General features: G+C 46.3%; 1 protein-coding gene across 3 annotated transcripts in view; it reads right to left on the reverse strand.

Moving 5' to 3' along the window:
* The window catches only part of SLC24A4 (solute carrier family 24 member 4), a 139,739-nt gene that overhangs the window by 51,089 nt on the left and 65,174 nt on the right, over positions 1-23,476 (reverse strand). For all 3 annotated transcript variants that reach the window (XM_045561916.1, XM_045561908.1, XM_045561900.1), the window contains exon 3: positions 2,679-2,755. In XM_045561916.1, the coding sequence (XP_045417872.1) occupies positions 2,679-2,755 (77 nt within the window). The remainder of the gene's footprint in view (positions 1-2,678; positions 2,756-23,476) is intronic.

A 23,476-nucleotide genomic window follows, 5' to 3' on the forward strand; every position in this document is an offset into this window, starting at 1 on the left:
TAAACGGTTTCGTATCTGGAGCCTCTCCCGGCCCCTCCATCTATTCAGCTGCCTGGCAGACTTCACCGAGCTCACCCTGCGTGCCAGGCGCTGCTCCAGGAATCAGGGGTACGTGGTGAGGACGCCAGGAAAACCCTCTGCCTCCCATGACTTACCTTAGTGGGGGACAAAGAAACTGTCAAGTAAAGTCTCTAGATCTCCCAGGAAACAACAGGCACAAAGGCCGTGAGGCAGGAGTGTGCTCAATGCATCTGACAACAGCAGGTGGAAGAGGCAGGTGGGGTGGGGAGTGGACAGTGAGGACCTCGAGACTGGAGGGAGAGGACCAGGACCCATGGAAAAGGAGAAGCGTTTTACTCTGAGCTCTGGGGCAAACCTTTCTGTCTGCAAAGAAAATGTGACATGGACGTCTTGTTCGCAAGTGAGAAAGGCCTGGCTGCTTCAGCCACATCAGTGTGACAACCTCACAATCAATTAACTGTGATTAAATAAAGTAGAAGATACGGTAGTTGTGGCCAAGGTATCTGAGGCAGGTGTCTGCTGGAGTCCGGGAGTGACTGTCCCAGTGGCTGACCCATTATCTTTTGGGGTGAAGCACGAAGGAACAAACAGCAGGGCTGTGGGTAAAGGGGAGAGAGCAGGTGGGAGGGCCCCTGCTACGGGGCCCAGGGTTCTAACTTGAAGTCACACTCATAGCAATCCCCTCCAGCGTGACCTGCTGTGGGCCAAAGGGCCACTCTCGCCTCTGACACCCTGACAAACACTGGCGAGAAAGGGGGGGCCCAGATGATGCCCTGATTTCCATCTCTTGGGCCAGGGAGCGCTGCAGACAAAACAGGCTCCTAAGCTAGGGTCCTTTCATGCTCTAAAGAGGTCAGCAAACTTTGATACAAAGGCTCAGATAGTAACATTTTAGGCTTCTCAGGCCAAACTGTCTCTTTCACAACTACTCTACTGTTGCAGAACAAAAGCAGCTGTAGAATGGGTGTGGCCTGAGTGCCAATAAAACTTTATTTATAAAAACAGGTGGCGAGCTGGGTTTGGTCCTCCAGCCACAGTTGGTAACCCCTGCTCTGAAAGGTTCCTGCAAAATTCCTGCGGTGTGCTCAGTGCAGCAAAAAACTGGCTTCCTCTCAGCTATGCCAAGACTTTCATGAGGCAGGACCACAGGAACATCAGCCAAATCCACACTCCCTAGTGAAAGGGAGGGAGAGCAAAGCCAGAGAAGCTAGAGAGATAATGACTCTATCTTAGAAATAATAAGTAGGCTTGTCATTCAAAATGTGCCTACAGCTCTCATGCTAGTCTTCATTTTCATTAATGGTTTATCCTGTTAATTAAGACTTCACCCATTCATTATTCTCTAGTTGTTACTATCTATGTGGGAATCCCAGATTTCACTTTCTTAATTATCGCCTGCAAAGACGATTGCTTGGTTGGGTGTAAAGACACAAGCAGATGGTGCTGGGTGGTTGGGGAGGCTTATTGGGAGGAGAATTTGCAGTGGTTGATCCAAAGGAGGGAAGTCAACTTTGACCACCTTCGGTTCCCCATACCAGACAATGGAGTCAGCAAACTTTTTCTGTAAAGGGCCAGATAGTAAATATTTTTGGCTTTGTGGGCCATGGAGTCTCTGACACAACTGCTCAGCTCTGCCACTGAAGCACAAAAGCAGCCACAGGTAAGATAAAAAAGAATGGGAGTGGCTGTGTTCCAATAAAACTTTATTTACAAAAACAAGCGGTGGGCCAGACTTGCCTGGGGCTGTAGATTGTCTGACTCCATCACAGACGTGTGATCCGTGATTTAGGTTTGAACCCATCATTCCTTTTTGAGTTACTACTTGAACTCCACCATTAGTCATCAAGGTCTATCTGAATATAGAGGGAAGTTTGACAAGAGGTACACTAAAGTCTTAAACTACAGATGTTCCTTGACTTATGATGGAGTTAGGTCTCAATAAACCCACACTCATATGAAAATATCCTAATTTAAAAATGCATTTAATACCCCTAACCTACTGAACATGACAGCTTAGCCTAGCCTACCTTAAACGTATTCAGAACACTTACATTAGCCTACAGTTGGGAAAGTCATCTGGCAACATAGTCTGCCATAGGGTATCACCCCTGCCAGCTCGGGAGAGGGTATCTGCTGCCTATCACTAGCCCGGGGAAAGATACAATTCAAAACTCAAAGTACAGTTTCTACCACATGCACATCACTTTCACATCATCATAAGGTTGAAAAATTATAAGTCAAATGTCCTAAGTCAGGGACCATCTGTATAGTTATGCAAAGGTGGTAAATTTCAGGGGTAGTCCAGGGAATCGAGACAGCAAGCACATATGAGGATGGATCGTGGACCATGCAACATCTGATGCACTTGACCCATGTTCACACATCATGCCACTTTACCAAAGCAGAAAATGTGGGACAGGAAAGACTCGCATTCTCATGTTGGCTCCAGGGCCAAGAGCCGTGTGACACTGGGCATGTCACCTAACAGATTTAAGACAACATTTTTCTTTGTGGGTAAAGCAGGTGAGGAATCTGCTCTCCTCACAGGGTTGTCACAAGGATGGGAAAAGATCTCAGACACCCTGTGGCTCTGCCTTGCTGTGCAGAGGCTTCACGTGCCACAAGTTTAGTGACATCGCGCCGTGGGGACCACTTACACCAAGAATGTGCAGCAGGACGGCTCCGTGCTGTCGCTCCTTATTGGAGAACAGGTCTGTGGGGAACTCGTGAATTGCTGGAAGACAAGAGGAGATGGCAGACCATTAGTTAGCTGTGGGTCTCCTGACAAAGCTCGTGTGACATCTGAGAGTCCACCAGGGAACTGCAGAGCCCACCTGACTGGGGACTGGCCAGTGAGGCAGCCAGCAATCTCTCAGTCCAGGGCAGACCGGGGCTCATAGGAAAAAGTTGCTGGATATTGGATTATCCACAGATATTCTAGCGCCTTAGAGCTGATCATGTTTTAGATATGCCTTTGCTTTTAAAAACAGTATGAAAGGCTTCACACCTACCAGGATGGCTAAAACTCAAAAGACAGAAAATAGCAAGTGTTGGCAAGGATATGGACATATTGGAACCCTCATACATTGCTGTAGGAATGTAAAATGGTCCAGCCCTGGAACACAGTCTGGCAGTTCCTCAAAAGATGAAACAGTTATCACGTGACCAGCAATTCCACTCCCAAGTATATACGCCAGTGGAAAGAAAACATATGTCCCCACAAAAACTTGTACACGAATGTTCATAGCTATATTATTCATAACAACCAAAACGATGTGGCGACAATCCAAATCAAATGCTCAGCATTCGAGTACCATCCTGTACCCCTAGCAGCTCTGAGCAACTCACCTGCCTCAGGATGTTTACGGGAAGAGAGCGATAGTCCCTTCTCACCCCCTGCCCTGTTGGAGACAACCAGTGGATAAGCACTTCCACAAACAAATGCAAACAGGAATGAATGCCATTTGTGCAGACCCCCACTAAGACACCCCAGGACTGATCCTCATCACACCGACTGGAAGCGTCTAGAAGGCAGGGACCCACAGCCTCCTGCTCGCCATTGCATCCTCAGTGCCTAGGCAGGCCTGGTACACAGTAGGTTCTCAAGAGACCTTAGCAATCAACTCAATAAACCAATGGTAAAATATTTACAAGAATATTAACAACAATCTGTATCATCTCCTCCTTTATCCTTGCAAACCCGTCAGGTACCTGGAATGACACCTAGCTCACAGTGGGCACTTGATAAATGCTTGTTAAATAAACTTCCAGGACAGAAATCCCTTCTCTGTAAACATAATTTAGCCCTAAGCTCTGAAAATGACATTTCTTCTCTACAAGGAAACTTTTCTGATTTTTAAGATCAGATTTCCCCAGTAAGACACAGAAAACACCAGCTCCCTAGACACCCAGAAAACGCTCCCACTTTGAAATAAGCAGCATTTAATGAAAAATAGATTCTTTCACTTCTCTCTCTCTCTCTCTCTGTAATCAAACTTCTCTAATAGAATTGTTGCTGTCGGCTGAAGGGCATGGATTCGCTTCAAGGTTTGTCGGCTCTGAGATGGAGAATTATAAAGGGAGAGACTCGACATTCCTGAGGCCAAGATCTTGTTTCCAGGAGAAACGCGGCTGTCTGGGATATTTCAGCGCAGATCAATAGACATCTCTTCCATGAAAATTTGAGACATTGCCTAATTCTCTAAACCAGTGTTTTGAAAGCTGGTGATTTATCCAATCCTGGGAATTAGAATAACATCTTTGAAAATGTTTGAAAAATTAGAATCTTTGAAAATTAGAGTAATATCATGCCGTCTTTCTGCTGCTGAGGACATGTCATCCAGCCTCCAGCAGGGAGGGGATGTGGGTTATAAATGGCTTTGCCCTTGGTAGGAACAGACAACTACACTTTCAGGCTCATGCCTTGCCCAGCACTCCCATGCGTATTCAAGAGGGCCACAGAGGAGAAGAGAGTGAACGCCAAACGGGGCCTTCACCTGCCAGCAAAGACAGGGGGTAACTGCAGAGCTCCCAGCTGCCTGAGACCCACCATCCGGTACCATCCAAGTCTTCCCGGCACATGCTGAAGCCATGAGGCAGGCACTACAGCCATGAGTTAAAATCTGTTTTCAGATGAGGCTCAGAGAAGGATATGACCAGCTCAGGGCACCCAGCCATATAAACCAGGACTCACGGTGGGACCCCGTGATCCCTGTCCGGGGTTAGGGGCTGCCTATAACACAGAGATGTTCTGTTCAAGTGGAAATCACACTGCATTGGGGACTGGGGTCCTGGCTCAACTACCCATGAGCTTATGTGACCCTGGCCATGTCATTCAACCTCTCTGGACCTCTGCCTCTCCAGTGGCCATCTCCTGCCAAAACGCAAGGTGACAAAACAGTTATCCTTACTGTGTGTGTCACGTGCTGCATGAATGTCAGAGGCTGCAAAAGCAGCCAGATGCCCACCCCACCCTCCCCACGTAGCAGCTGACAGCTGGGACCAGTCCACTTCCAGTCAGACCCTCTAGAATTGGCATGGGGGGTGGGGACACAGACCACGGGGCACCCTCAGCAGGAACTACGCCTGCCACCCTGGCCACCAACAGCCACCACTTGGAACTGTACACATCCTACACAGCTGCTCAGCATATCATCTTTAGAAGCAGAGGGACTTAGGCTTCAGGAAGTGCTTTTGCCCCCTATGACCTGTGTGACCTTGGCAAGTTGCTTAACACCTCGGGGGCTGTGCCCTCCCCTACCAATGCGGATCAGGAGAGAGGCCGCGGCCGTAAGGAGCCAGACGATGTACGCACAGCGCCAGCTTGGCCAGCTGCCCGTCACTCCGAGTGTCCTTAACTTATAGATTCATTTCTTGCTGCACATTCTGTCCCCACAGCTCCACAGGACACAGCCTTGGTGTGAGAAAGCAAAAGAGAAGACAAAACTGGCTTCACGGGGCCAGAGAGCAAGAGAACGAGACAGAGTAATAGATTAGATGGGCCACGTTGCAATCCGAATGCTGGAGCAGTTTAATCCCAGGTTCTTGAGAAAACCTTCCTTCTCCTCCCACGGCCTTGCCGGGATCAGGAGCCGCTGGGCCACGTTAGAGGGCGTGATGCTCGTGTGTCTGAGAGGGGCTGAGCCTGCCCTGTCTGCTCAAATCCCCAGGGCGGAGGGAGGGATCAGCAGGGCACACACACGGCTTTCGAGGTCGCGCCTAAGCCTTTAAGCCGCAGAAATCCGGAGGTGGTGGATGCAGGGAAGGGGGAGATGTAGCTGCAGGTGGAGCTGAGCTCAGGGAACAGGGATGATCCCAGCACCCAGTACGCCTGGTGGTGGGGAGGGATGTCACGGAGGAATATCAGGGAGGGATGGCAGGAGGGAAGGCAGGAGGGAAGGCAGCCACTCGCCACTCCCTTTTAAGATTCTTGCCTTTGGACCTTGGTGTCCAGAAGTGGCTTCTCCATCCCTCTTGGTCCTGGGCATGCCCAGGCATCCTTACACCCCAGGTCTCTGCCTCCCTCCCACGTGCCCATCCTCAACTGTGTGCAGGGCCCAGGGGAGCTGGGGGGAGGGTCCTTCCTGAACATTGGAGGGGAAACTCCAAGGACCTTGGAGACAAAAGCACTTCCAATCCCACCCCCCCCAGCAGCCTACAAACTGCCATTTGGAGGCCGCAAGACACACTTGAGCTTTTTTGTTTATACATAAACAGCTACTTGGGTGATACTCTACATTAGCATTGCCCCTTCAAGGCTCTATACTTTTGCCAACATTGCTGCTAGTTCTCAAGATGTATGAATTTATCCAAAAAGTATTTACAGAACACCCACGATAGATGCTGGACTCTCTCACTGGGAACTGGCGGATGAGACTAACGTATCCTGAGACTTCCTCAAGCATAGCAGCTCTTCACCTTGGAGGGTGATCTGACTTTCAGAGAAGGCCAAGGTTATTCAGAAAGCGGGAGGTTATCAAGGTGGAAAATACCCTGATGCTAAAAGAGTACAAGTTGATGCACATTTCTTGAGCATCTGCTATATGCTGGGCACTAGGCTAGGCGCTGAGCCTTGTGGATGTGCCTGGTCTGGTGCAGACAGGCGAGTAAACAAATGACCGAGAGACAGTGAGAAGAACCAAAGCTGGGAGCCCAGCAAACATCAGGCTCCTTTTATCTGAGTATTTTACCCACAGCAGGTGCACATCTCAGCACTACGGTCTCCGTCATCCAAGGAGCAGCCCTTGTGTCCCTGGAAGCTCTAAGGGCCATGCCAAGAAGCCATGCTCTTGAAATGTACATTGCATTCCGTAGGTCAGTTCTGCCTTTGGCCCAGGACCCACCCATGTGGAGGTCTAAGTCCTCATTCCATGGATCCAGGGGAAACCTGTCACTCCTCTTCCTTTATCTTGGAATATTTAATAAAACTGACCACTTCCTATTTATGTATGAATGAATGGATTGATCTGTCTTACATATAAATGTATTCTTTATGGTTTGCAGTTCTATAGGTTTTGAGAAATGCATACCATCACATCCCTGAGACAGAATAGTTTCTCTATCCCCAAAATTCCCTTGTGCTGCCCTTTTATAGTCAACCCCTCCCTGTACTCCCAAATCCCTGGTTATTTAAGCTACCCACTCTACAGTATTTTGTTACAGCAGCCCAAATAGACTAAGACAAGTGGAAAATGTAATGATCAAACCCAAAAACACCCTGTACAGGAATGAGGAAGTGGATGAACCTCTCAATACTTAGGTCTCTATGACCTTGGTTGCTAGTGGAAACAGTAGCAGGAAGAACATGCTGCCTCTTTCCTGCCCTTTGAATCCCCTCAGTTGGCAGAATCTACAGCACACTGAGAACTCTAGCTGCAAGGGAGCCGGGGCTCCTCAGAACAGGAAGTAGGGCTGGAACATATGACCCTGCGGTGCACAGCCTGAACATCCTGTCATCCCATGGCATTCATGGAAGTAGTTGTTCTGGAAATGCCCATTGAGGGAATGGGAATCTGGTCTTCAATGTCCCTTCTGATACAAACTCAGGAGCTGCCAGTAAGAGCTCTGCCCAGAAGGACCTCCAGGAGACAGTCCAGCTGGCCCTGATTTCTCATCCCCACTCTTCCCAAACTGTTTCTCACTCAGATGCTGCACAACCATCCTTACCAGACGGAAAGTTTTTGACAGAGATGTGCTTTCTGTGAGATGCTCATCTTTCTTAAGCCTTTCAATTAGTTGATTCTCTTTAGGGAATGTAAACTGTGAATTGAATTTTTTCTTTAAAGGAAAAAAAAAAAAAACCTGCCTCAAAACATGCCAGTCTCTCTTTGCTTTCTACCCTCGTTAAAAATAACCCCACCTTCTAAGCCGTGACGTTTATTCTGAAAAACGATGAGAACTAGACTGGAAGGCTGGGAAGTCATTTAAATAGCTTCAGATTTCTATCATTTCAACTTATATAAGGTATGTGTTTTAGAAACCACCCAAGTGCCAGAAACCAAAAGCAAAAAATTGTGATTTTCTCCCAATCGTATGGTTTAAAATAACTCTGCAAAGAATTTTATGCCTTTCATGGGCAACAGTTAGAATGTCTAGGTTTTTATACCATCCCCCTCACGTCCCAAACAGGAGTAAAAATAATTAGATTAAATCATTGGTTTAAACAACATGAAAAGGAGTTAAAATCCTACTTTCTTTCAGTAGATTCCAAAAGAGATTAAGTACCACAAAAAGTAAAAACACGATTGGAAGCCTCGGCAATAGGATTGCTCTTTCCAGGAGCAAACACCACGGAATGTTATAGCTGACGAGGCCCCAGATACTATATGGCTCAGCTATTCTCCACCCAGGAGGGGACTAGGCTTGTTAATGTCACAGGGGCAATGGCTTCTAAGCCATCCCCGCCACCACCATCCATCCCCCTGCCCTGATGCTGCACATCCTTGTCCTGCCCTGCCAAGAACCACTTAATCTCCCAGTGTAAAGAGAACACACAAGTCCAGAGAGGTCAAGCGCTTACTCAGCATCACAGCTAGTTAGCAACAGAGTGCCAAGGGCCTGAATATGCAAGCAGACCATGCCCAGTGCGTACAGGACAGCAGGACTCCGACCCCCTCCTCTACAGCAGCTAGCCCTGGACGTGAAACCACAGTCTCTGCAGCAACTGGCCCCAAACGGTCAGGGTTTGGACAAGGATGGCCAACCTTTGCTATTGTCTTCTCTGGCTTCCAACTCAAGGCCAACCAGAGAAGGCTAAAATGGCTCCCTGTAGTGAGTTGCATAATGTCTCTCCAAAAATTCACATCTACAAGGAACCTTAGAACGTGACCTTATTTGGAAATAAGGTGTATTAGTCAGCTCAGGCTGCTAAAACAAAGTACCACAGACTGTGTACAACAGATACTTATTTTCTCACTGTTTTAGAGGCTGGCAGGGTTGGTTTCTGGTGAGGCCTCTCTTCCTAGCTTATAGACAACTGCCTTCTCACTGTATCCTCAGTGCATACACTCCTTCCTCTTTTTTTTTTTTTTTTTTTTTTTGAGACAAGGTCTCACTCTGTTGCCCAGGGTAGAGTGCAGTAGTGTCACTATAGCTTTCTGCAACCTCAAACTCCTGGCTCAAGTGATCCTCCTGCCTCAGCTTCCTGAGCAGCTGGGACTACAAACCTTCACCACCATGCCCAGCTAATTTTTTAATTTTTGTAGAGAGAGCTCTTGCTCTTGCTCAGGCTGGTCTCGAACTCTTGGCCTCCCAAAGTACTAGGATTACAGGCTTGAGCCACCCACCTGGCCTCTTCCTCTTCTTATAAAGACTCCAATTCTATTTGATTAGGGCCCACATCTTATGACCTCATTTAACTTTAATTACCTCCCTAGAGGTGCTATCTCCATATACCTTCACATTGCATGAATTTGGGGAGACAGAATTCAGTCTATAAGGTCTTTGTAGATGAGATTAGTTAAATTGAAACGGGGTCATACTGGATTAGGGTGGTCCCTGAATCCAAGCACTGGTATCCTTATAAGAAGAGGAGAGAACACACAGAGGCACAGAGAACCAGACCATGGGACGACAAAGGCAGGGACTGGAGTGATGTGTGTTCAAGCCAAAGAACACCAACGACAGCCAACAGCCCCCAGAAGCGAGGAGAGAGGCATGGAACAGATTTTCCTCGGAGCCTCCAGGAGGAACTCAGTTTGTAGTCCTCTGTTATGGCAGCCCTAAGAAACCAATACGTGCCCCAAACCCATGGCACACAACGCCCTGCTTCATCAGCCCTTGTAACCTCTAGCTTCCTCATGTCAACAACCTCCAAACCAGGAACACCCAGAGCCTTCTCCTTTTCCCTGCTGTGAAGCTTCCCCACTCCCTTGCCTGACGTTGAGTCTCTGCCAATGCAAGTGGTGTAGATGGCTCCCTTGCTACGGTAAACTCTGGATAAATATCTTAGACTTGCTTTCATTTGGGTGGTCTTTGTGTCCATGTGTCTTTTCCTGCACTAGGTGAACATTCTCAGAGTGCTGTGGTGACAATTTGTTTGTCCCTATTATTGCCCCCACCTCTACCAGTCAGCATCCCGCTAGAACACTGGACAAGGCACTCAATATCTAAGGAAAATTAGTAACCTCGATTCCTGCCCACTGCACAACCACCACCAACCTCTGAGCCAGTCCCCAGTGGGCAACATACAGTATACTGAGTTTATAGAAAGGACACGAATCATGAAGGCAAACCATTTCTATTTGGAAAAATAGGTGCAATTTTTTTTTACCATGATACAATGTTCTACATATAAAAACATAAAAAGTAAATACATATCCAAAGCTTACTACATGCCAAGCACTCTACATACTTTATACACGGTATTTCACTTAATCCCCACAAACCTCTGAAATACTACCATCAGCCTCATTTCACAGATGGGCTAACTAGGGCACAGAAAGGTTAAGTGATTTGCCCAAGGTCACACAGCGTATAAATGGCAGAGCCAAGACTGAAATCTGGGTAATCCAGCTCTCATTTGGGCTTGATTGTATATCAAAGCCAGAAAATGTTTCTTCTCTTTGACATAAGAATTCTTTATTTGGACTTTGTTCTAAGGGTATCATTCAAAATATGGGGGACAAAACCACATGAGTGAAGATGCTTGTTAAGTAAGACACTGGAAGCCACTAACTGTCCGGGAACAGGATAATGGCTAAATAGTTGTGATACTTTCCTCTCATCCTTCCACAAATATTCACTTCCACCTACACCAGGTCCCAGCACTGAGCTGGATCCTGGGAACACGTCTGTGAACAAAGCAGGCAAAAGATGCCACCCTCATGGGGCATTTTAGATGGATACTGTCAAGAAGGATAATTAAAGACACTGGATGTGGAAAAATGTTTATCATAAACGAAAGCAGCAACACACAAAGTCACCTGCGGTTTGTCTGCAGCTACGAACAAGTAAGCAAACGAGCAGTGGAAGGAGATGCACCAGAACCAGCAGCGGCCACAGCAGGTGGGGGTCTAATCAGCTTCACCCTCCATGGCCCCCTTGCCGAATGCTTCACGGTAAAAATGTTTAAGTCAATTCACTATGATTTATCAAAAAAGAATGAAGTTTAAAAACACAGCACATGAAAGAATCCAGCACGAAAGAGTACAGACGGTATGGTCCCATTTATGCAATATCCGAGCACAGTCAAAACTAAGGTCAGAGATGGAAATCAGACCCGCTGGGCGTGGGGGTGGGGCTAATCAGAAAAGGGCACGAGGAACTTCCTAGAGTGATGAAAATGTTCTAGATCTTGATTAGGGTGGTAGTTACAGAGTCATATACATATGTTGAAACGCAAACTGTACACTTAAAAATGTAGTATTTTATTGTATTTGAGTTATACTTTAATGAAGAGAAACCCATTGGTGTCCCACACTCTAGGAAAAGGAGGGCATATTACTACTGACAGCAGGTCACCACCGGCTTCCTTGCTGTGACACTGCCGTGGCAGGATGAACTAGCAACAAGCAGGACTGAACACATGGAAATGGCACGTGTCAGTCATTACCGAGCTTCGCCCGGAGAAAACTTTAACCTCCTCTTGACTAATTACATCTGCAAAGACCCTATTTCCAAAAAAGGTCACATTCACAGGTACCAGGGGTTAGGACTTCAACATTTCCTTGAGGAAAAACAACGTGGCCCACAATAGCACCGTATTTGTTGACTTGATTAGCCCTTTATTCATGAAATACAGGCACTGAAAACAACTCCTGTACTAACAAGCTCTTAAGAACAACGTCATTGGGCCTTTTATATGCTCTGACTTCTCCAGGACAGTGTTAATTTACACCTGCTGTCCAGTATAATTAATAGTGTCCCCTTCACTCTCAAAAGTATCCCAGTTTGGATGATAAATTTCACATTCAATCTGCTCAGTAGGAATACAATGACCAGGAATAAAAATTATTAATAATACCAATTAGCTGGGAGAGGTCAAAGTAGCCCATGCCGACCTGTCAGGAAAGTCCTCCAATGTGGACACTGGGTACTTCTTCATCCTAGACAGCCCCAAGTTCAACACAGTGAGAGACTGTCTAGGGAAAGGTAGATGCTACAGTGTGGCGCTTGCACTCAGAGGCGCCTCTCCGCCCGAAGCTAAGGGAGGGTGGATGATTTGCCCAGAACACCTGGTCCATACTCCCCACTAACAGGGAAGGGCTCTGGGGGAAGGCTGGGACTGCCCCTTTCCCCCCTTCACTCCTGACATGCTCCAGTTCCAAGGTCAAGGCCAAGCTGCAAGGTGGATGACGCGGTAAGTTTTCTTTGCCAACTAGGCTGGGCTGCAGCACCCAATCATTTAGCTGAACATAAATTTAGGTGTTGCCATGAAGGTGTTTCATGCATGTGCTTAACATCTACAATCAGATGACTAAGTCAAGGAGATTACCTTCAGGAACAAGGGTGTGAATGCAACTCCACTCCAATCAGCTGAAGGCCATAAAGAGCAAAAACTGAGGTTTCCTGGAGAAGAAATTCTGCCTCCAGACTTCAGCATCAGCTCTTGCCTTAGAATTTCCAACCTGCTGGCCTGCCCTACAGATTTTGCACTTGCCAGCTCCTGTAATTATGTGAATTCCTTAAAATAAATCCCTTTGTGGATACGTACAGCACATGTGTGTATATATCCCCCATGGGTTGTGCCTCTGTAGAACCCTGAGAGGTACACTGGACCATGAAAACTGGAGTTGGAATATGAAGAAGGAGAAATCGCACCTGCCCCCAGATGATGCAGAGCCAGGAGACTAGGCTGACAGAGGGATTAGCACACAGAGCTCAAGGAGGGACCTGACAGCCATGGGCCAAGCCACCCTGCTCAGCACTTAGCTCCGACCTGTCTCCTCATCCCTGTTTCAAGGCTTCCCTGCTTAGCAGCCTTTCTCCTTGGCACAATCTTGCCTCTCCTCCTAGACCTAATCCCTGCCGGTCCCCTGAGTAGCCTCAAAGCAAGAAGTCTCAGGCCAGGATTTAGCATGAACAGGGGCTGAGTTCATCAGTTCTATTTGGGAGGACCACTGAGATCTGCCTGGAAAGGCCAGAACAATGTCTCCTTTTATAAAGTTGTTCGCACACAGCAGGCAGTTGCCCACGGAGCACTGGCTGAGCAAATACAGACACGTGTCACTTAACAGAGATCCATCCTGAGAAATGCATCCGTAGGCAATTCCATCATTGTGTGGACATCCTAGAGTGTGCTCACACTAGTCTAGATGACACAGTCTACCGTACACCTAGGCTATATGGTACGGCCTAGGGCTCCTTGGCTACAAACCTGTACAGCATGTTACTGTACCAAATTCTACAGACACTTATAACACGATGGTATTTGTGTATCCAGACACATCTAAACATAGAAAAGGTACAATAAAAATATAGTATAAAAGATGAAAAATGGTATAGCTGTATAGGGCACTTACTGTGAATGGAGCTTGCAGGACTGGAAGTTGCTCTGGGTGAGTCAGTGAGTGAGTGGTGAGTGAATGTGAAGGGCTAGAACCATCACTGTATACTACTGTAGACTTTATATACACTGTACACTTAGACTATATGAAATATATTAAAAAATTTTCTTCAATAATTAAACTTACTTCACTGTGACCCAAACACACACATTAGCCTAGGCTTACACAGGGTCAGGATCATGAAGATGTCACCAGGCCATAAGGATTTTCCAGTTCTGTTATCATCTTACGAGACCACCACTGTACATGCAGCTGTCACTGACTATAATGTTATTATACGGTGCGTGACTGTACACGGTCCTTGTAAATACTTACAGTTCTAATGAGACCATCTAGCCACCAGAGTTCAACTAGCAAGATTGTGGGTGGGTAGAAGGGAAGAAACTTGATGGGGATTGCAATGAATCTGTAAATCACTTTAGGTAGTACAGACATTTTAACAATATTGATTCTACTGACCCATGAGCATGATATGTTTTTCCATTTGTGTCATCTGGGATTTCTTTCCTCAGTGTTTCATAGTTCTCTTTGTAGAGATCTTTCACCTCCTTGGCTAAATATAGTCCTAGGTATTTTATTTTCTTTGTTTCTACTGTGAATGGTATCGAGTCTTTGATTTGACTCTCTGCTTGACTATTAACGGTGTATAGGAATACTACTGATTTGTGTACATTGATTTTGTAATCTGAGACTTTGCTGAATTTATTTATCAATTCCAGGAGTCTCTTGGTGGAGTCTTTGGGGTTTTCTAGATATAAGATCCTATCATCAGCAAAATGTGATAGTTTTACCTCCTCATTCCTGATTTGGATACCCTTTATTTCTCTTGCCTGATATAAGATCCTATCATCAGCAAAATGTGATAGTTTTACCTCCTCATTCCTGATTTGGATACCCTTTATTTCTCTTGCCTGATTGCTCTCACTAGGACATTCAGCACTATGTTGAACAGAAGTGGTGACAGAGGACACTTTTGGTCTTATTCCAGTTCTTACTGGGAATGCTTTCAACTTTTCCCCATTCAGTATAATGTTGGCTGTGGGTTTTTCATATATGGCTTTTATAATCTTGAGATATGTTCCTTCTATGCTTAGTTTGTTGAGAATTTTTATCATGAAAAGGTGAATTTTGTTTAATGCTTTTTCTGCATCTATCGAGATGATCATATGGTCTGTTTTTGCTTCTGTTTATGTAGTGAACATTTATTGATTTATGTATGTTGAAGCATCTTTGTATCCCTGGGATGAAGCCCACTTGGTCATGGTGGATTATTTTCTTGATGTGCTATTGAATTTAGTTTGCTAGTATTTTATTGAGGATTTTTGCATCTACATTCATAAGGGATATTAGTCTGTAGTTGTGGTTTTTTGTTGTGTCCTTTCTTGGATTTGGTATCAAGATGATACTGGCTTCATAGAATGAGTTGGGGGAGGATTCCCTCCTTCTCAATGTTATGGAATGATTTCTGCAGTATGGGTACCAGCTGTTATTTGTAGGTCTGGTAAAATTCAGCCATGAATCCTTTTGGTCTAGGGGGTTTTTTGTTGGAAGATTTTTTATTACTGCTTCAATGTTGTTGCTCATTATTGGTCTGTTCAAGAGTTCTATTTCTTCCTGATTGAGTTTTGGGAGATTTTGTGTTTCCAGGAATTTGTCCACTTCCTCTACATTTTTGAGTTCATGTGCACAGAGTTTTCATAGTATTCACAGATGACATTTTGTATTTCTGTGGTATCAGTTGTAATATCTCCTTTTTCATTTCTGATTGAGCTTATTTGGGTCCTTTTTCTTCTATTCCTGGTTAATCTAGCAAAAGGTCTATCAATTTTGTTTACCTTTTCAAAGAACCAACTTACTGTTTCATTGATCCTTTGTAATTTTTTGTTTGTTTGTTTATTTTCCATTTCATTTAGTTCTGCCCTGATCTTAGTTATTTCTTTTCTTGTGCTGGCTTTGGGTTTGGTTTGCTCTTCCTTTTCTAGTTCCTTGAGATGTGTTATTAGATTGCTAATTTTTGATCTTTCTGAGTTTTTTAATGTAGGCATTTAAGGCTAGGAATGTCATATTTCACAGATCTAGAAAAAATTATTCTATGTTTAGTTTGGAACCAGAAAACAGCTCAAATAGACAAAGCAATCTTAAGCAAAAAGACCAATCTGGAGGCATCACATTATCAGACTTCAAACTATAAGACAAAGCTATAGTAACCAAAACAACACATCACTGGCATAAAAAGAGAGACATAGACTAATGGAACATATATAAAAACAACCACATACAGCCAGCTGATCTTTGATAAAGCAGACAACAATATATACTGGGGAAAAGAAGCCCTATTTAATTAATAGTGCTGGGAAAACTGAATAGCCACATGCAGAAGAATGAAATGGGATCCATCTCTCTCACCACTCATAAAAATTAATTCAACATGGAGAAAAGACTTAAATGTAAAGCATGAAACCATAAGAATTCTAGAAGAAAATGTTGGAAAAACTCTTCTAGATATCCATCTGCCCAGGCAAACAATTTATGAAGAAGACCCCAATGGCAATCACAGCAACAACAACAAAACAAGGGACTTGATTAAATTAAAAAGCTTCTGCACAGCTAAAGAAATAATCAACAGAACAAATAGACAACCAACAGAATGGGAGAAAATATTCACAAGCTATACATCCGATAAAGGGCTAATAATCAGAATCTACAAAGAACTCAAGCAAATCAGCAAGGAAAAAACAAACCCCATTAAAAAGTGGTCAGAAGACACGAACAGAAGCTTTTCAAAAGAAGATAGATAAAAGGCCAAAAAATATATGAAAAAAATGCTCAGTGTCACTAATTATCAAGGAAATGCAAATCCACAATGAGATATCACCTTACCCCAGTTAGAATGGCTTCTATTACAAAGCCCAAAAGCAATAGATGCTGGCGTGGATATGGAGAGAGAGGAATACTTAGACACTGTTGGTGGGACTGCAAATTAGTACAACCTCTCTGGAAAACAGTATGTAGATTCCTCAAAGAACTAAAAGTAGACCTACCATTTGATCCAGCAATCCTACTACTGGGTAGTTACTCAAAGGAAAAGAAGTCATTTTATTAAAAAAAAAAACAACAAAAAACCACCTGTACTTGAATGTTTATTGCAGCACAATTCACAATTGCAAAGATGTGGAAGTGACTGTCAATTCATGAGTGGATTAACAAAATGTGGTGTATGTATACCATGGAATACTACTCAGCCATGAAGAAAGCTGAATTAGGGCCTTATACAACAATTTGGATGGAACTGGAGACCATTATCCTAAGTGAAGTATCTAAAGAATGGAAAAACAAACACCATGTGTACTTGCTATTAAACCAGAACTAACCGATGAGCACACATGTGCACAGAATGAAGTAAAACTCAGTGGAAATCAAGCAGGGGGGAGGTAGGAGGAGGGGATGGGCAAAAACCTACCTAATGGGTACAATGAACACTATCTGGGTGATGGGCACACTTATAACTGTGACTCAAGCATAACAAAATCAATACAACTACCCAAAAACATTTGTACCCCCATAATATTTTGAAATTTAAAAAACAAAAAGAAAGGAAGAAACTGGCAGGCTTAATGTATTTCCAGCTGTGTCTCACACACAGTAGGTGCTTAACTAAATGTGGAGAATGACAGAAAGTTATAACTTGGACATACGACCCGTTTTCCCTAAAATCTCATAAGAACAAAAGTCTGCCTAATTCCTTCAGTGTTTATTCTCCTCCTTGGCTCTCTCAAAAACATTTCCACTGAAGAGTCACTAGGGTCTGAATCTTATTCTTGGCTTTCCTTTGTAAGACTGCGGAAAATTACATAACTCCTTAGTTTCCGCAAAAGCACTGTGAGGTTTAAGGAGGTTCTTAGCTTGCTTAGATAAGAGACTCGCCAGAACCCCAGAGCAAAATGTGAGATGAGCCACTTTAGTCCACTGAACCTCCAACTTGTGGCCTTTTCCCCCCTTTAACATCTTTTCAGACGATTTCGCCCCCCTCCTTCAAAAACACTCACAAAACTGAGGTTGAAGACTCTGACAAGAGGCACTGGATTAAAAGCCTGAAAGGTCCTGGCCTCAGTTTCCCCACTGGCCTCCGTTCCCCCTCAGGAAGAGGAAAGCATACGATGACCAATAAGATGCCCTGATCACAACAGTTTCCTGTGCACTGAGTCCCCTCCGTGCAGAGCACGTGGCAGGAAAGAAGCTGATCGTCAAGACAGGAGAAGTTTCTCTGTTTCCCACCAGCCTGCCTCTCTCCTTCCCTACTTACCCGCCCAACCTGTGTGTTCCTACCAAGCACGCCGCACCTCAAGTCTAGTCTGAATGGTTGGAAATGCTGACACCACGGAATTCACTGGCCTCTCTCATCCCTCAACCTGCTGGGCCCCGCGCCTCCCCGCCCACCCACACATGTGAGCACTGTCCTTTCCCAGAGAGGATGGTGGGCATTTCTCTACGTTTCCAGAGTTCTAGGCTTGGAATTTAAATCCACGCATATTTCACACTGCCACCTCCCACCATTTATGAGCCTATTCTGGGCCACAGGACCAGAAGGGGGTCAATATTCAGCATTGACCACTGACCACAGACAAGCCATCGTGGACCCTGGGGCCAGAATATGGGATGTAATCGGCCCTGTTTCCAGAGAGAGGCTGGCAGAGGGATGTGTAGGCGGGAGATCTGACCTCCAATTCCAAAGCAGTCAGCTTGAGAAAACGATCAGGGAATGAAACGACCCACAAGAAGCTCAATGGAAAAGTACAACTCCAGCTCTTCCTCAGCGGAGTTCTGAACAAGGCAGAGCCTCCACGACAGCGTCAGCAAGGAGTGGTCATGAACACCTTCCAACAAGAGGGAAATCGTTACCTTTCGGTGCTGAGTCGGATACTGTCCTCCTACCTGCACGTGCACATGCAAAGGGAAGGTCGTCGTGCGAAGACGGTAATGCCTGAAAACGACAAAAACTCCAGAGCACACGGTGACCTCTACACATGCAGAGAATGTTTTCCAATATTATTCTGTGTCTAGGGCTGTGCTAAAGTGTGATCTGTAAACAGTTTCTTTTTTTTTAATAATAGCTAATTTTTAAAAATTATTTATTCTGTTTATTTTGTAGAGTCAGGGTCTTGCTATGTTGCCCAGGCTGGACTCAAACTCCTGGGCTCAAGTGATCCTCCTGCCTCAGCCTCCTGAGTTGCTGGGATTACAGGCACGGGCCACCACACCCAGCATGCCTGCGAACTGTCACCCATCCGTGACAGAAGAGGAATAGGGCGAGATTGAGCATTTAAACATGTGTAAAGCAATATGAATTGCAACAACTGAGTGTGTGATCATTTTTCTAGGGATTTTTCTAGTATCTTACAATCATATCAGTCAAGTCAAGAAACAGGTCTTTCACCGCAGATAGTGTGAGAAGCACTCATGTGGGGAAATGGTTCTCAACCAGGGGTGACGGTCCCTCTACTTGTGACACCAGAGACATTTTAGGTTGTCACAACTGGGGGAAGGGTGCTGCTAGTATCCAGTAGGTAGAGCCAGCGGTGCTGCTAAACAGCCCACAACGCACAGGACAACCACTCACAACAAAGAGTCATCCAGCCCCAAATGCCAAGTGTCCAGGCGAGAAAACTTGGTCTGGGTTAAAACGATGGCTGCTGTCTTCGTCCACTGAACACTGATGCCCGCCTCCTCGTAATTAAAACCTTCACTGTCTCTCCATCTCATATCTGGTTTATCTACCAGTCCACATGCTGCCAAAGCTCACCTTCTCCTCGCTCAAAGAACTCTCTCTACCCAAACGGGGTGGCTAGAAACATGCAAGAAAATTCTCATTCCCTTCCCCTCGTCCTCCCTCTCCTTAAAGTCTCATTGAGTCCACTCACATCCACGTTGTCTGACAACAGCACATCCGTTGCCTGTCCCTACCTATGAACTGTGAGGCAGGACAGCACATCCCTGTCCATGCTGCAGTGATTTAATATCTTTCTTCCACCAGCTATGGTTCTCCAACATTGCGTTCCTACACAGCCAGCGGGGGTCCCTGGAACGGATGTTGCTCCCAGTCCAGATCTTGACCTTCATTCCTTCTGACAAGCACTGAGCGTGGTGTCCACGGGGAGGATTTGTGCTTAGGGCTGCGAGGGAATAAGGGTAAATCAGGCGATGTCTGCAACTTACCGGGGAGGGGGAAACAGATGTGTGGCTAATGGGGACTGTAACAAGTGCCCTCTCCCAAATGCCACAGGGAGAGGTTTAAACGGAGCTTCAGTGGAATACAGAAGAGGGAACAATTAACTGTAGCTCAGAAGAGATGACTCAGGGAAGAGTGGGAGATGGGGAACTGGGCCCTGAAGGATTTCCTGGGAGACATCCAGGAGGAAGGAGAGAGACTTTCTAGGCAAAGGAACCAACTGGATGCCAAGGCAGGAGGTGGAGGGAGCCCAGGAGACTGGGAATTCTGTGCAGGCAGGATCCAGGGCATTCTGGAAGGTGGGGGAGGCTACACAGGAGAAGAGGCCGGAGCATAGGCTTGAACAGATCGGAGGACCCTGAGCGTCAGGATTAAGGGCTGTGGCTATGTCCCGAGGACATCACGGAGCACCAGCCGAGTTCTGAGCACAGGAACCACAGGATTAGAGTATTTTAAACCAACAGTTGGCACGCTTCTTTCTGGAAAGGGCCGGATAGTAAATATTTTAGGCTTTGCGGGCCATATGGTCTCTGCTGCAATGCGTGAAAGCAGCCATGTATAATACGTAAACAAATGGGCATGGCCGCGTGCCAATAAAACTTTATTTATGTTCCCTGAAATCTGAATTCCATATCATTTTCAAGTGTCACAAAATGTTATTCTTTTTAAATTTTTCCAACCATTTAAAAACGTAGAGACCATTTTTAGTCTGCGGGCCAGGCCGTATTCAACACAGGCGGGGAGCTGGATTTGGCACACGGGCTGTGGTCCGCTGACCCTGGTTTTAGAGATGTCGCTCAGGGTGCTGGGGAGGTCGGAAGGAGCAGGACCTCAGGCAGAAGCACCTGGAGTGATGCTGGAGTGGCGAGGAGGGGACAAGTATAGAAGTGCAATGACCACCTGACCCACGGGATGGAGGAGACGGGGAGGCACCTGTGGTCTCCCACGACACCATGAATCCGGGCAGGTGACATGGAGGTGGAGGGGTCAGGAAGGCTGTGGCCACACCTCCGGTGCCCACAAGGACAGAGGTGTCCAGCCCAAGTGCCGGCCGGCCTATCTCAGCACCAGATCCCCCCAGAGCCGGCTACTCGGAGTGCCAGCGTGTGCACAGAGCTAACATCTGACCCTGCCCAGCATCCTAAAACACTGGTTCTCCTGGAGGGAACCACCCTTCCCCTGTTCTTGTCTCCGTGGGATTTGAGTGGGGCTGGTCCCTCCCCAGGTTCATACGGAGACAGATGGTCCAATGTGAGTCAATCCCAAGAATTTTCTGGGATCTTTTTGGACAGGAGAAGCTGGCTTTCCGTTAAACTCGAAAGTAGTAAATTGCAGGCCTGTACTTTTCAGGGCCCTCCGTAGAGAGACTAGCCAGGCGGGAAGCCAGCATGGAAGAGAGATGAGCCCACCCTGACGCCACCCACCGACCCCTGGCTCCAGCCATGCCTAAAGCCAGCTCCAGACTTCTCAACTCAGAAGCTAATCATTTCTCATCCTTTGCTCACGCCAGTCCAGGCTGCATTTTGTCACTTGCAACCGAATGACCTAACACACTTAGCTGCTGTTCAAATAAGCCCTGGAGGGCAGAGGCCTCAATCTTGGAATCGTGTATGACTTGGTGCTTATCTTAGGGGGCTATTTGGTAAAAACAGTCTTGTCCAAAGCATTGTATCTGCCTTATTTATGTCTAGACAGTGCCCCCTTATACACAGTAGGTGCTCAATAATTGCTGGTGCAGGAATGAAGGCACATAAGCTCGGGAACCACACACTGAGCTACAGGAAACTCTGAAAAGCAACATCAAGAGGCCACATGGATTTCTCTTCCCCCTCCACCATCCAAGGGTTCAGAGAAACCAGGAGCTACGGGAATCTGGTTCCGTCTCATACAAACAACAAAGACAGGCTCTTGGGGACACTAAGTATAGATGTGTTTTGGGTAGGAGCTGAAATAAAAGAAGGGAATTATCTGGTCTCAGAGATGGTTAGGAAAAGGGCATGGAAAATGTTTGCTATTAGCAGCACCTCACGGGGCAAGAGAGTGAATGGGCAATGGGGCTCTTGCTAAGCTGCGCAACACTGATTATGAGGGTGGGGAAGGAGAGGGCAACCGGGTATCAGGGCCAGTGTCCCACCCAGAGGCTCTGGGATATTCAACCCAACAGTGAGTTTCCATGGCATATGGGCAAAGAGATGCTGATTAATGGAGGATTGCTGGCAGAATGGAAAGAGCACTGTACAAAGAGTCAACACATTGGTGCCAAGTCCCAGGCCCCAAACTCATTGGATGCAGGACCTCTTTCTCTGGGACCCGATTTCCTTGTCTATAACCGAGACGGCTGGGCCAGAGAGGTGACTCTCAATCTCAGCGAAGGGCTCAGAGTTTGCCCAAGAGGTACTCAAATCCACGTGCGTTGAGAACATGGAATGAACACGCCTCCCACAGGTACAAGCATCAGCAGTGTGTGGACACTTGCTTGGGGATGAATTTCTATGTTATTAATCAAATACTAAATTTGCAATGTTTGGTCATTCTGGGAGGCACCCTACACCTTCACGCAGACACTGTGCAGGCCAGGCGGGCCTTCCCTGCCTGGGTTCAAATTCTTGCTCCACACTTACTAGTGGTGTGGCCTTGGCCAAGGTTCTTAACCGTGCTACGCTTCTATTTCCTATTTGTAAAACAGGCATAATATTCATACCTGCCTCTTGGAAACATTCAGAGGATGAGGAGAGATGATTCCGTAAAGGGCTCAGTACACGCCTGCTATCCTGTGTGACCCGTGATACCAAAACTACGACACTCTCTCGTGGGTGTCCATGGAATTTTTTGCTTTACAAACATGCCCTTATCAAACTAGTGTGTTGCCACCAGTAAGGAGCGTAGCTGCTCTACACTGGGGGACGGTGGTAGTGAGGACTGAGAGGCAGATACAGGGGGCCTTCTGGGGCTGGTAATATTTTGTTTCGAGATCTGGGTGCTGGTGCCATGGGCATACCCAGTTTGTGAGAATGTATTCAGTGACCTTTCCTGTAGGTATGCTATCCTTCAATAAAAAGTTCTAACAACAAATGTACTCTTGAACAAACAAGAATATTAGCAGCAGCTGCACAGCTCCAAGTAACAATGTTTAATGCACTGGCCTCCATTCCTCACTCCTGGGCAGTTCCCCCATCACTGTGCTTTACAGCCTCAAATGCTCCTAGCGTTGTTCATCTTTGCAGGGAGCTGCTTGCTGGGAGTCAGCCCCAGCAGCCCCCACCCCACTTCCCCCTCCCCAGGTCTGTTCCTCCACCCAGTGCTCATTGTCTCCTCCTCTTACGACCCGGACTTGCTGACGTTAGCTTGCTGGACCCCTTTGTGGTCTCAGAGGCCCAGAGCAACTTAAATAACTGAGCTGGGAAAGGCTGGAGCAGACTGCACTTTACTCAGCATTGGCCAAGGAGCCGTCCTGACCCAGCCCCACCTCTGTCTGCACAGACCCCAGCCAAAACCCCGCTCCCGCACACAGCTCACCTCCTTTACCCCGCAGACTCAGCCAGGAGGTCCTGAGGCCAGATTTCCTTTCTAGCACCTTCTTTTCTCTCTCAGAAAACTCCAGCCTCTAGGGATATTCTGTTTAGTCCCAACAATAGTGACTTGTGATTCGCAGGTACAGTAATCACAGTTCTCCATGACCACTGAGGAACAGGTGTATGCAAACAAATCTACCCTAACTCAGTTT

This window comes from Lemur catta, chromosome 1 (genome assembly GCF_020740605.2).
Source record: "Lemur catta isolate mLemCat1 chromosome 1, mLemCat1.pri, whole genome shotgun sequence".
In the NCBI taxonomy this organism is placed as follows: domain Eukaryota; kingdom Metazoa; phylum Chordata; class Mammalia; order Primates; family Lemuridae; genus Lemur; species Lemur catta.